Source organism: Salmo salar, chromosome 29 (genome assembly GCF_965601325.2).
Source record: "Salmo salar chromosome 29, fSalSal1, whole genome shotgun sequence".
NCBI classification, from domain to species: Eukaryota; Metazoa; Chordata; class Actinopteri; order Salmoniformes; family Salmonidae; genus Salmo; species Salmo salar.
The window spans coordinates 14,414,483-14,429,055 of NC_138319.1; the positions used below are offsets into that span (position 1 = coordinate 14,414,483).

At 44.8% G+C, this 14,573-nt stretch overlaps 1 protein-coding gene across 9 annotated transcripts in view; it reads left to right on the top strand.

Moving 5' to 3' along the window:
• The window catches only part of LOC106590169 (SWI/SNF-related matrix-associated actin-dependent regulator of chromatin subfamily D member 3), a 55,225-nt gene that overhangs the window by 18,109 nt on the left and 22,543 nt on the right, over window positions 1-14,573 (top strand). For 2 of the 9 annotated variants that reach the window (XM_045710636.2, XM_014180851.3), the window contains exon 1: window positions 1,409-1,777. The exons of 2 other annotated variants lie outside the window; for them this stretch is intronic. In XM_045710636.2, the coding sequence (XP_045566592.1) occupies window positions 1,700-1,777 (78 nt within the window). In that variant the 5' untranslated portion in view covers window positions 1,409-1,699. Of the gene's footprint in view, window positions 1-1,407; window positions 1,778-14,573 lie in introns of those variants that run through there. 5 more of the 9 variants (XM_014180847.3, XM_014180848.3, XM_014180850.3 and 2 more) reach the window with 5 other exon arrangements.

A 14,573-nucleotide genomic window follows, 5' to 3' on the forward strand; every position in this document is an offset into this window, starting at 1 on the left:
TGCTGTCCCATCCCCTCCCAGAGAGCATTGGGGTAAACTATTTGTCCATTTTTAGTTTTCTGCTGTCAGGTTTGTGATCCGTTTGAATTAGAGATTTGTTGGAACTGTTTGAATCCTTCACTCTGGGGCATCTGGTTTTAAACCTTTTATTCATTGAAGCGGTTGATATTGTTCCCTCCTATCTCTAACCCACCAACGCCACTACCATTTCTCACCTTGGCCACAGATCATAGAGCTGCTGGTGATATAGGTAACAACTGGCATGTGTCATAAGCCGATGCCCTTTGATACTGCCCCACTTCAACGCCCCTTTGTCATTCAAATCAACTCATGAATATTTCAACCCCCCGGTTGCGGGGATGGAGGGAAGGAGGGAGGAGAAAGAGGGGGGAGGAGAAGTCTGTGAGTCAGAAATATGACCTGCGGCTATGTCTGCAACCCAGACAGGGCTCTCTCTTCACTTTTCAGTAACCCGACCATGAGACAGACTGACAAAGGCTCCGGGGTGAAGTTTCCCCTAGGTACAGAGCTAGGATCAGTTTCCCCTCCCCCAATCCTAACCTTAACCATTAGTGGGGAAATGTAAAACTGACCCAGGATCACTGTCTAGGGCCCACTTCATCCTATATCGAACAAAGGGGGGAGAACCCCTGGACCTTTCTGAATGCCCCTCGGACAAAGCCAGGCTAAAGCCAGATATGGGATTTGTCCCAAATGGCACCCTGTTCCCTACGTAGTCCACGACCTTTGAGTGCACCATAGGGAATAGGGTGCCATTTGGGAGGCAGGCATTGAAAGACAGGAAGTGAAGGTGTTCTGAAGGAGGCCCTTTCCCATTGTGAAGTGGGCTTTGGAGGCAGAACGGATATTGGCAGGCTCATTAGACATGGTGGTGCACACAGCTGTGTCCAACCAGGAACTGTTCTTTGTTTTTGGATACAGAGTCTGAATCTTTTCCTCACTGACCAGTGATCGTGCTATAGGCCGTGTTACCATGATAGTCTATCTATATCATGATATTGTGTATAGATGGCAGATGGCTTTTCCGCTACATTTGTGGTCCTGTTACTTGAGAGGCAACAGGGTACGGACAGTCGGACACATAGGTTGTAGTGATTTTAGGTTTGACACTGTCTGTGCGCCCTAGGTTTGTAATATACAGTGTGTCGCCATTTAAGAGCCACTTGTCCTTTTTTGAGAATCAGTTGTGCTGAGGGGTTGACCGTGGCCTCTGGGCTCGTCGCTAGGGGGTGGGAATGGCTAACTGAAGATAACCTCCCCAGTCCCTGTTCTCAAACAGCCAGGCACACAGCATTCCCTTATCTACCAATGGAATGCAACAGCTGTGGCGGGGGGCCGGCGGGGTGGGCCGGCTCAAACCCCCCTGCCGGGGCCCCCACTCCCCCTATTCGCCGGGCTCCTGCTCCTGAAAGGCAGCTCAACTAAAAAGTGTTCTGCGAGACAGTGAGAGCCTCGGCAGGGCTGCACGGCAAAAACACAGAGGTTGAGAGGGTTAAGAGAGAGCGAAGGAGAGAGGGCGAGGGAGAGAGCTGGAAAAGAGCACAAAGAGGAGGAAAGTGGAACAAGGGAGGGGATTTGAACGCCCGGGTGAAGGGGAAGAGAGGCAGAGGGAGAGGGAAAGACAAAAGAAAGAGAGGGAGGCGTAGTAGGAGCAGGGGGAAGCGAGGGGACGGAGCAAATGGCTACGGAGGAGACGGCAGGGGGAGCGCGCAAAGCCACCAAGAGCAAACTGTTTGAGTTCCTGGTCCATGGAGTGGTGAGTAGCCTAGTAGCGCTGGCTCTCACTGAGAGCGAGAGAACCAGACCCTGGCGTGTGTTATGTGTGACTACTCAAGCATGTTTGTGTGTGTGTGTGTGAGGGGGAGAGAGAGAGAGTGTCGGCGCAGAGGCGGTCTGTGTGAGAGCGAGATCGCTGGGAAAGCCATCCAGTGTGAAGGTTATTTCCAGTCCCCCTGAATCCCACACTCTTTTCCTTTTGAAGACGGGAGGGAAGGGGAGAGAGAGAGGGAGCAGAGGGTCACAGGCATTTGTAATACAGAGAGAGAGAGAGAGAGAGAGAAGGAAATAAGAGAGCGAGGGGCTAGTAGCTGCCAACCCCCCGGCTACCAGAGCACACCGAGCATGCTTGGAGTCAAAAGCAGTCAGTGAGTGGGGGAAGCGACCAGCTCATTCAAAACAGTCTCAGAGCAGTCGTAAGATAAGCACGCTGCTATGATCATTTGAACATATATGGTCATGTGGCTTAGGTTTGAATGAATGTTTTTGGAGCTTGCTTCAGTGGGGACAACAAATGCTTGAAATGCAGGAAGTTGAGCTTATTTAATCTTCCTTAAAATAAATCGTAGTGAGCGAATTTCACATGGTTGGGGGAAAGGCAAAGGTTAGTCACTGCTGTCGTAACATATGGAGTGTTAACTGACCTGGGAATACCATAGTGACTTGTTTTGGTAACAGAATTATGAGAAGCAGAATGCTGTGATTGTGGAGTTGTTATGAATCTGTGTGTGTTTTGTTTAGACTGACATAGTTAAAACCCAAAGACATCAGGCTGTCGTAGAGATTGTTCCTTATCTAGTCCCAGAAGTGGGCATCTATGTCTTTGCAAATCCTTACCCATCTATTACAAGTTATAAGGCCTATGACTAAATCGAAATTAGATCAATTGTATTGGACCTTTAAAGACATGCTCCGGTACTTTGGTGACTAAGAAAGTCATTTTTTTTAAACCTCCCACTTTGGGCTGGATGTGTCAATGTGTAGTTCGTACATGTATAATCGATGAGCGGAATTACCGCCTTACCTCAATTAGCCACGAAATCCCTAGTTTGAAAGCGACTGTTTTCTTGAACCCGTGCCACGCCATTTCAAACTAGGGATTTCGTGGCTAATTGAGGCAAGACGGTAATTCTGCTCATAGATCATGCATGTATGAACTACACATTGACACATCCAGCCCAAAGCGGGAGGTTTAAAAAAAAGACTTGAGGTCATCCAATAGGTTTCCTGGGCCCCAGAGTTTTTCCTGATCTGGTAATAGGCTAATCAAACCAACTCCGGACCCTAATTGTAGCGTATGACATAGTAATAAGTCAGCTGTATATGGGCCTTGATGGGACCAGATACCTTTTTGGAATCGGGTCATATGGTTTTAAAAAAACTCCTGGGAAAACTCCTGGCCCTATGGAGGATGAAAACATGAAAACCCTTTACACGACAAAGAGACAACTGCGATTGAACAAAAACTAACAGGGCAGAGCTCGCTGTATGCAGGGTTGCATCATGTAGGCCTTTGTATCTGTAATTAAAAAGATACTCATACAGTATGTCATCACTGATTCATTCCAGTCAGTCATTTTGGATTAAAAAGGCCTAGGTAGCCTAGCCACCCGAAGTGTGAATATCAACCAAATTTGATCACATTTTCTCAGAACACAAGTAAATAGGGCTATTTTAGGCTATAAATACATAGCTTAGGCTATAAAAACATGACGTTACTTTTCCCCTGGCCCAGATGGGATCAGAACACATAGGCTTCTCTAGGCTACCTGCAGCTGTAGTTGTTATCAGTAGGCTACAGTTGATCAGACTGAAGCACAGACTAATTGTACACGTTGACATATCATGAGGCGATTTCTTTCTTTTTTTTGGTGGTGGTGGCGGGTATGAGCTTCCATATAAAACAGCTTGTCATGGTAAATTCACTTATACCCACATTTTCAGTCACAATTTGCATGATATTGAAGCCTAAAATGATAAAAATGAAGCCTGGTTTGTTGTAAGGTAGGCCTACTGTACTTTTTTTTTGTATGAGAGGGTTAATCATTCATTTTTGATTGTCTAACGTTACTTGATGAAGACATGCTCTTATAGCAACTCTGTGCTTTTGTCTTGAAGCTAAAATGAAAAATTGTAGCCTACAGACCAGAAGATTAACCCTTTAATTGTCTGGGCCACAGGAGGCTGAGGGGAGAACGGCACATAACAATGTCTGGAACCGAGCGAATGGAATGGTATCAAACACGTGTTCGATACAATTCCATTTAAGGAGGCCGTCCTCCCCAATTAAGGTGCCACCTGCCGCCTGTGGTCCGCACATAAAATCAGCAAAAAATAAACGTCCTCTCACTGTCAACTGCGTTTATTTTCAGCAAACTTAACATGTGTAAATATTTGTATGAACATAACAAGATTCAACAACTGAGACATAAACTGAACAAGTTCCACAGACATGTGACTAACAGAAATGGAATAATGTGTCCCTGAAGAAAGGGGGGGTTCAAAATCAAAAGTAACAGTCAGTATCTGGTGTGGCCACCAGCTGCATTAAGTACTGCAGTGTATCGCCTCCTCATGGACTGCACCAGATTTGCCAGTTCTTGCTGTGAGATGTTACACCACTCTTCCACCAAGGCACCTGCAAGTTCCCAGACATTTCTGGGGGGAAATGGCCCTAGCCCTCACACTCCGATCCAACAGGTCCCAGACGTGCTCAATGGGATTGAGATCCGGGCTCTTCGCTGGCTATGGCAGAACACTGACATTCCTGTCTTGCAGGAAATCACGTACAGAACGAGCAATATGGCTGGTGGCATTGTCATGCTGGAGGGTCATGTCAGGATGAGCCTGCAGGAAGGGTACCACATGAGGGAGGAGGATGTCTTCCCTGTAACGCACAGCGTTGAGATTGCCTGCAATGACAAGCTCAGTCCGATGATGCTGTGACACACCTCCCCAGACCATGACGGACCCTCCACCTCCAAATCGATCCCACTCCAGAGTACAGGCCTTGGTGCAACTCTCATTCCTTCGACAATGAACGAGAATCCGACCATCACCCTTGGTGAGACAAAACCGCGACTCGTCAGTGAAGAGCACTTTTTTCCAGTCCTGTCTGGTCCAACGACGGTGGGTTTGTGCCCATAGACGACATTGTCTTAGGCATCTCACAGTACGAACGTTGCAATTTATTGTCCTGGCCACATCTACATTCCTCATGCCTCCTTGCAGAATGCCCAAGGCACGTTCACGCAGATGAGCAGGGACCCTGGGCATCTTTCTTTTGGTGTTTTTCAGAGTCAGTAGAAAGGCCTCTTTAGTGTTCTAAGTTTTCATAATTGTGACCTTAATTTTCATAACTGTGACCTCTTTCTCCACTCTACTTCTCAGACTCTCCTTCATATCTTGTAGTGGGAATAGGGCAAGTGTACAGTACCTTGCCCGGGTTATGTTTAGGCTTTTTAGGGGCTGTATAAGGTTCAGCCCAGCACCGACTTAGGGAAACAATGAGCAGAGACGATGGATGAGCCAGATGACTATCCTCCCAACAGACCAATTAACCTTGATGAGTCTCTCTCTCTCTCTCTCTCTCTCCGGGCTAAGTATTTCCCCTGCTTATTTTCCTTCATACCTGCCCTCTTCTCTCAATAGATTTGAAGGAGTGGAATCGTCTTGATTATCATATTCACTGCAATGCCGGCGAGTTACCAGACTTCCGGCTCACATCGAAGCCTGCCGAGTAGGGAAATATTTCGACGTACGGGCAGCGATCTTTCAAGTTTGTTCGTTTGTGGGGAGCCGTGACGCTTTACTTTCTGTTTCACTCCCACGATGCGTCCCGAATGGCAACCGGTTCCCTATAGGCTATAGTCCGATAGGGCTCTGGTCAAAGGTAGTGCACTATAAAGGGAAAACGGTGCCGTTTGAGACTCATCCCGAAGAACATTTACCACAGTTAGGTAAAGACAACACTACCCTCCCTCCGGAGATAGAACATCTGAAAGGCCAGCCGCATTCCTTCAGAAACAGACACATACACTGTTGCACGGATGTGGAGCTGTGAAGGTCGTGGTGTTCCAGCCTCCGGCAGGAATGTGTGTGTGTGTGTGTGTGTGTGTGTGTGTGTGTGTGTGTGTGTGTGTGTGTGTGTGTGTGTGTGTGTGTGTGTGTGTGTGTGTGTGTATATATGTTTCAGTCAGTGGGGGGAAAGGTCTCTTGGAGATGGTCTTGGAGGCCTGGTGGGTAGGCGGCCCTGAGAACCGGAGCCTCTCTCCTCCTCCTCCTCCTCCTCCTGTACATGTTTAGATGTGGAGGTCACAGAGAGCCTTTGTCTGTGGGGGGATACAGGCCCTGCAGCGCTCTGCGTGGGAGACATGGATAAGCCCAAGGGTGTGTGTGTGTGTGTGTGACTGCTATCGTGAACTTTGCCCTGCCCTCCTAGAAGATTCTATTACTGAGCTTCTCCACCATCGCGGTGTGCTGTGGGTCAGATAAAATGCCTTGGTGGCTTTTCCTCACCCTGAGATTTTACTCCTAGGAATCATCCACAGTGCAGTCCAATGAATCACATTTTTAGCTCTGTGGGTTAACTTCACCATGGCCTCTCCAAATCCAATCACCTCTCCTACAGAGACCACAGGTCTCAGATATCCATCCACATGGCAGATTAGATTGCTGCCTGGCTGGCTGGCAGAGTTGCAGGGGAGTGAATTCAGTGTATCAGATATGGGGTGCTGTTGGCATGGAATTGTTGGGAATTTATTTGGGGGGACAATACTAAAGAGGAGGACCACTAAATAGAGCACATCCTATTATCCAATAGGGCACATCCAGTTATCCAATTGGGCACGTCCTCCTTTAGACTTTAGAGGAACCCGGTTTGTTGACCCATTATTTGCCCACTATGACATCATTACCACTCCTTCAATCAAGTCTCTCCCTATGTGCTCCCGGTCCCTTGGGTTGGCACACTCCAGCCCAGATAGGAAGTGGACAGTGGGGAAGGAGAAGCGCCAGGGTCCTCTTGTCAAGGTAACCGGAGAGAGAGCAGCCAGCAGCACCCAGAACCCCGCAGAGCTGTTAAAAGTTATGGAGAAAACTCACCAGACCGATTGTCGGTCTGTACAGTAGGGGAGGGCATTCGTTCGCCGTTTATTCGCTTGCGGTGTGTTATAGAGACCGGATGTAATTTTTGCCCGTTTTCTACATGTACAATCGTTTGCACTCGGTTTGCAAATTGCGGCCGGTACTGTGTTCGGAGGTGCTAAGTACTCTCGGGCCGGCAGCAGCTCGACAATCCTACCGGCCTGTCCGTGCCTTAAGAGCTACTCTCTCTGTCTCTCTCTGCCCAGGCCCCAGAGAAACCACACATCTGCTTCTCCCTCCCTACCTGGCTCCAGCCCCCCAGGCCCCAGAGAAACCACACATCTGCTTCTCCCTCCCTACCTGGCTCCAGCCCCCCAGGCCCCAGAGAAACCACACATCTGCTTCTCCCTCCCTACCTGGCTCCAGCCCCCCAGGCCCCAGAGAAACCACACATCTGCTTCTCCCTCCCTACCTGGCTCCAGCCCCCCAGGCCCCAGAGAAACCACACATCTGCTTCTCCCTCCCTACCTGGCTCCAGGCCTCAGAGAAACCACACATCTGCTTCTCCCTCCCTACCTGGCTCCAGCCCCCCAGGCCCCAGAGAAACCACACATCTGCTTCTCCCTCCCTACCTGGCTCCAGCCCCCCAGGCCCCAGAGAAACCACACATCTGCTTCTCCCTCCCTACCTGGCTCCAGCCCCCCAGGCCCCAGAGAAACCACACATCTGCTTCTCCCTCCCTACCTGGCTCCAGCCCCCAGGCTGCAGAGTGACAGCAGCACCTGTGTGAATGTGACTGGGCGAGGACGTGGACTCCATTGCACCACAGCCTCTCTCCGCCTCACTGACTGGCTGGCCTCCGTTATTTTAGTACTTATTAGGATCCCCAATTAGCTGCTGCCGAGGCTGCGGCTACTCTTCCTGCGGTCCAAACAGGAAACAACGTAACAAATAAAAGACATAAATATACATACATAGCTCTACATTTACATTACAAATGAGCAATTCAGCAGATGCTCCCATCCAGAGCAACCCACTGCTAGTGCATTAATCTTAAAATGGCCAGGCGAGAAAACCACATATCACAGTCGTATCCCAACCACGTATCACATACATAATACAATACCAAATGCATAATCATCTCTGTGTGTCTCTTCACAGCCCCCCGTCGTGCCATAAGGTGTTCTTTCATCTGGTTTTATTGCTAGCTCGAATTACCTGGGGTGGCAGAGAGTTCCATTTAGTCATGGCTCTGTTTAATACTGTTTCCCAGCCCCCCAGTTCTGGAATTGGGGACTGTGAAGAGACCTCTGGTTGCATGTCTTGTGCGATACCGATGAGTGTCCGAACTGCTAGTTCGGTACCTTCAACGCCTCGTTCAAAGACCAATATTGACGCAGTCAATCTCTTCTCAACTTTGAGCCAGGAGAGATAGACATGCATGTCATTGACATTCAACCTCCGTGCACATTTTAAAGGGCAGTAGGTCATATGAAATGTAAAGCCACAGTCACAGACTATGGCATGGCTGTAGCTATGGGTGTTATTTCAGCACGTTGAGCGTAGAAGATATAAAAAGAATTGTCCAGACCCTGTTTGCCCGTTGCCGTTTGTTCCTCAAGTTACGCTTGTCGGAAAATGGCCGTTTTTGCGACTGTTTTCACATGTGGGCCTGCTGTTATTATGGCTGCAAATGGCACCATAATCCCTAATATAGTGCACTACTTTTAACCAGAGCACCATGGGCCCCGGTTAAAAGTAGTGCACTATAAAGGGAATATGGTGCAATTTGGGATGCGTTCTGTTAATGTTTTAAGAGCATGTTTGGTCATCCAGTGAACTCTCTGACAGGGACATCTGCAGCCCCAGGGTGGAAATAGGGGTGACCCACTATGCAGAAACGGGTTAAATCAACATTGTTTCACCGTATTTTGTCAACGTATTTTGACGTGGAATCTACAGTGAGGGGGAAAAGTATTTGATCCCCTGCTGATTTTGTACGTTTGCCCACTGATAAAGAAAGGATCCGTCTATAATTTTAATGGTAGGTTTATTTGAACAGTGAGAGACAGAATAACAACAAAAAAATCCAGAAAAACGCATGTCAAAAATGTTATAAATTGATTTGCATTTTAATGAGGGAAATAAGTATTTGACCCCCTCTCAATCAGAAAGGTTTCTGGCTCCCAGGTGTCTTTTATACAGGTAACGAGCTGAGATTAGGAGCACACTCTTAAAGGGAGTGCTTGTTACCTGTAAAAAAGACACCTGTCCACAGAAGCAATCAATCAATCAGATTCCAAACTCTCCACCATGGCCAAGACCAAAGAGCTCTCCAAGGATGTCAGGGACAAGATTGTAGACCTACACAAGGCTGGAATGGGCTACAAGACCATCGCCAAGCAGCTTGGTGAGAAGGTGACAACAGTTGGTGCGATTATTCGCAAATGGAAGAAACACAAAGAACTGTCAATCTCCCTCGGCCTGGGGCTCCATGCAAGATCTCACCTCGTGGAGTTGCAATGATCATGAGAACGGTGAGGAATCAGCCCAGAACTACACGGGAGGATCTTGTCAAAGATCTCAAGGCAGCTGGGACCATAGTCACCAAGAAAACAATTGGTAACACACTACGCCGTGAAGGACTGAAATCCTGCAGCGCCCGCAAGGTCCCCCTGCTCAAGAAAGCACATATACATGCCCGTCTGAAGTTTGCCAATGACATTTGAATGATTCAGAGGACAACTGGGTGAAAGTGTTGTGGTCAGATGAGACCAAAATGGAGCTCTTTGGCATCAACTCAACTCGCCGTGTTTGGAGGAGGAGGAATGCTGCCTATGACCCTAAGAACACCATCCCCACCGTCAAACATGGAGGTGGAAACATTATGCTTTGGGGGTGTTTTTCTGCTAAGGGGACAGGACAACTTCACCGCATCAAAGGGACGATGGACGGGGCCACGTACCGTCAAATCTTGGATGAGAACCTCCTTCCCTCAGCCAGGGCATTGAAAATGGGTCGTGGATGGGTATTCCAGCATGACAATGACCCAAAACACACGGCCAAGGCAACAAAGGAGTGGCTCAAGAAGAAGCACATTAAGGTCCTGGAGTGGCCTAGCCAGTCTCCAGACCTTAATTCCATAGAAATTCTGTGGAGGGAGCTGAAGGTTCGAGTTGCCAAACATCAGCCTCAAAACCTTAATGACTTGGAGAAGATCTGCAAAGAGGAGTGGGACAAAATCCCTCCTGAGATGTGTGCAAACCTGGTGGCCAACTACAAGAAACGTCTAACCTCTGATAGCCAACAAGGGTTTTGCCACCAAGTACTAAGTCATGTTTTGCAGAGGGGTCAAATACTTATTTCCCTCATTAAAATGCAAATCATTTTATAACATTTTTGACATGCGTTTTTCTGGATTTTTTTGTTATTCTTTCTCTCACTGTTCAAATAAACCTACCATTAAAATTATAGACTGATCATTTCTTTGTCAGTGGGCAAATGTACAAAATCAGCAGGGGATCAAATACTTTTTTCCCTCACTGTACGTGGAAAATACTTTGGATTTGAAAAAAGTCATCAAGGCAAACTGTTGTTTTGAGGAAGAACGTTATATACACTATAAGAAAAAACTATGGGCTGGGCAGCACCTCCTACTGGAGAATGTATCTATCTACAGCTACCATTTTGTCTCCCGTCCAGGTTTTTAACCGAGCCCTGCTTAGCTATGATATTTGTCACTGATTATTAGTGCTATTGTGAGAAGGATTGTGGAGAGATCTCCACTTAAAAATGAAATACATTCACTGTTGCTTTCCAAGTCATTCCAAAGGGTAGGTTTAACAGAGCAAATGAAATGTGACCATACTCTATAAGTCATATATCATCAATGATACTATTTAGGCCTATATAGAATTTGCAAAGTCAACAACAGTTATTGTTTCAATTCAACCCAAAATTTGAACTAAAAATAGACAATACAATAGGCTTAGGGTTTCAAGCTCTGGTTGATTTCAAATATAATGATATTTAGTGATAGTGAACTCAATCAAATCAAACTTTATTTGAAGTGCATTTAAAGTTTGTTTTGATTTAGTCCTATTCTTTAACTTACATTTTTGGTGGAGATGGAGACGTGAATCCAACAATTTTTGGTGGAGATGGAGACGTGAATCCAACATATCCATTATTAATTTTTAGACAAACTTGAATTAATGCCAGTGGCACAGATGGATCTATCTAAGTGGAATATAAATCTCCTTCAAATGTTAATGTTTGGTTGCGTTGACAAACAAAAACCATTCAATAATCACTTTTGAAATACAATAAATAGCCTCGTCGACAAGTTAAAAAAAACATGATATGTTGGATTCATGTCTCCAACTCAGCCAAACATACATGTAGGTTATCATATAAGCATGCGTGTTCAAGATAGCGTGCCAAGGTCGTCGCAGGTCTGTGGAGATCTTCACAATTGCTGTAATGATCTGTGCGGATTCCTAAACGGCATTGATCACTTGCATCATGTACTTTGAATGTAATCTAAACTGCGTCCGGGTCATTTGGTTCTGCTGTTAGATGGCGCACAGTGATAACGCATTCATCTGTTGTATAAACAAACAAAATATCAGACGTGGTCTTTCCATTGGAATTTGGTTGTGCTTTTAGATGGTTTGAAAGCATGGTGAAAACGCATTGGAAATTCATCTAACTTTTGGCTGTCTTTTTGAGTGGGTGAATATAGGTTGTAATCTCATTGATCAACGTCTCAACCAAATATTACCCAGTTATCCACGTTGCAATGACATGGTGTGCCCAGTGGGAACCCGAGGTCACAGTGGTGACGCCAACGTCTCCCACAACGCTACTTCACACAGTCACTCAGCCAAATAAGTGGAGTTGTAAACTGATATTGTTATGAGTGCTGTTGATGATTCATAGTGTTTGGGGTGCGCTTCAGATGTCAGTACGTGTCTTTGTTTGATTTTGATAGTCGATGTGCATACAGTATATTAGCTTTTCTCCCATTACCCACCAACTGGGATTATCTTGCTTTCACAACAGTTTAGTCTATTGAAAACCCACACTCTTTCGCCAACAGGGGAATGAGAAATGTCAAAAGCACTAGTTTAATAAAGCATGGGTGATAGGAGATAATCCCAGAGATTTTGTTTGGCAGTACACCGCTTGTCGTGTATGGCCTGTTACTGTGTTTTTGTCTGTTATTGTTCCCAGGAGAACTAGGAAGGTGGTGGTCAGTAATGTGGTAACATTGTCACTCAGTTTCCTACTCTGCGAGGCGCCATATTCCACAGGCACCAGGGCACCATACTGCAGAGCCGCTTGAAGAGTTTCATTCCAAAACGCTATATATCCATTTTCAGAAACGTTGGTAAATTTAAGCTTTTGCTTTTAAAAGAACTTTGAAAAAGATTGGTGTGGGTTTTTTTTTCACCATCTAATCATGGCTTGGGGTTGTTCAATGACAGACTGGTTTGAAATTTGTTTGAAATCTATCACTTGATGGTTTCGTTTTAAAGAGACAAATAATGTTTTGATGCAAAACGCTGTCAATCCGCCTCACTCTCAGAGAAGTGGTAATGCTAGGTTTTACACAGTCAAGCAAATAACTACATTTGAACTGTACAAATGGTACATTTGTGACATCAATATTTGTAAAAGTGTTTCAAAAATGAATCAATACAGTAATATGAGACCTGTCACATGTATGTCAAATATTTACATTTTACCATTAAGTCATTTAGCAGCTGCTTTTATCCAAAGCTATTTACAGTTAGTGCATTCACCTTAAGATAGCTAGGTGAGACAACAACATATCACAGTAAAATATACAGGATACAAACATTATATAGCATTTTGCAACAAACCCTATATTAACACACATTTAGAATCTATAAATAAAAAATTGGAGAATAGTAATATTTTACACACACATGAAGGTACCCTTACGCAGTCATTCCTGATGAAAAAACACAAATATGAAAAATTGGTGGATGTAGCTTTTTGGAACTAAAATCTTCACTATCTGACTGATAATAGGACTAGGGCTGCGGTTCCAAATAGCATCCTATTCCCAATATAATGGACTACTTTTAATCAGGGCTCTTATTAAGGCTCTGGTTAAAAGTAATGCACTATATAGGGAATAGGGCACCATATGGGATGCAGCCTCAGAGGGTTTTAAACTCTCCTACCAAGACCACTTCGATACGAAGGTGTAAAGGTGATTGTTTGCCAGATCACAAGGGCTCCTCCTCTCTCATCTATTTGTTATGAATAAGAAGTGGCTATTGAAGGAGTCAGGACAGGAGGTGCATATAAGAATAGGTTACAGGTTTGGGTAGGTTACTTTCTAAATGTAATCCATTACAGTTACTAGTTACCTGTCCAAAATTGTAATCAGCAACGTAGCTTTTTTTTTAAACACAGTAACGTAATCTGATTACATTCAGTTACTGTTAGATTACTTTCCCCTTGAAAGGCATTAGAAGAATACAAAAATATATGTTACCAATTAACCACATCTATTGCAGGAAAAATCTATGTTAAAGTTTACATAGCTGGCCAGATATGGATGTTAAATTTTACTTTATGGGTTGGTTAGGTAGGCTTCATCTAACCCATCACTTTCTACTACATATAATGATAATTTTAAATTAAATCTTTACATTAAAAACCAAAGTCTATCAGAATTCCAGTCATTCCAATAAATGTTATACCCCTTGATCTTCAAGAATAGGATTTGGAAATATGGAAGTATAGATTAGCCAAATTGTTTAACCTGAGCATGACCCTGAAACTAAGGATTTATTAGCCAGCTCTACTCTGTTGTTTATGATTTTGTTGTCATGATTGGGCTCATTGATTTCGAGTTGAAAAATAAATGCTGCTCTCATAGAATGGCATGCTTTGTGCACTACTGAAAAGCGCTTTTACATGTGAAAAATGAATGCCATATGCTGCATTTGCTATAGGCCTATTGTTTCACTTTTTGTTGGTGACACTTTGATATCTTGATAATATGCAGCTGTTTAAAGGGGAAATCCCTCTGTTTTGGTAGAAAGCTGAGGGGTGGGCCTGGAGAAATGTAACCACTCTCAGATTAATAGACAGAGCTATGGATGCAAGGACTGACCATCCATGATATCAAAAGTATTGTTTTAACCTGATGTTATGAGGCTATACAGTGTTTGCTTATGATTACAAACATTGGAGAAAAATAAGCTTATATTTTGGGTTCTAATGGAGTGTGACAGTTGAACTAAGCTCATGAGGCATTATATTCTTCAAGAATCAATGGATATATATATATATCCATATATATATATTATAAGTCCAAAAATGGATGTATCAACTACAGATTGCCCCTTTTAAGTCTATCAAAAGCGTGCGAGTTTGAGCATGTGTCCATTAGACCTGTGGATTAAAAAATCAATATCAGCATGAATTAGAATGAGCAATAAAAGCCCCACTTTTATTCCATAGGCTTGGATCCCCACTGTGCAGCGATTGATAGGCAGCTTAAACTTCTTAAATCCAACCATTATTCATGTTCAAAAACACATTTAGCAGTCGTTCAAATACACAGACAGCAGTCGTACCATTGGAAGAAATAGCTTGGACTGTAGCCTACAAAAGCCTATACCTGCTCTTTTCCCACGATCCATCAA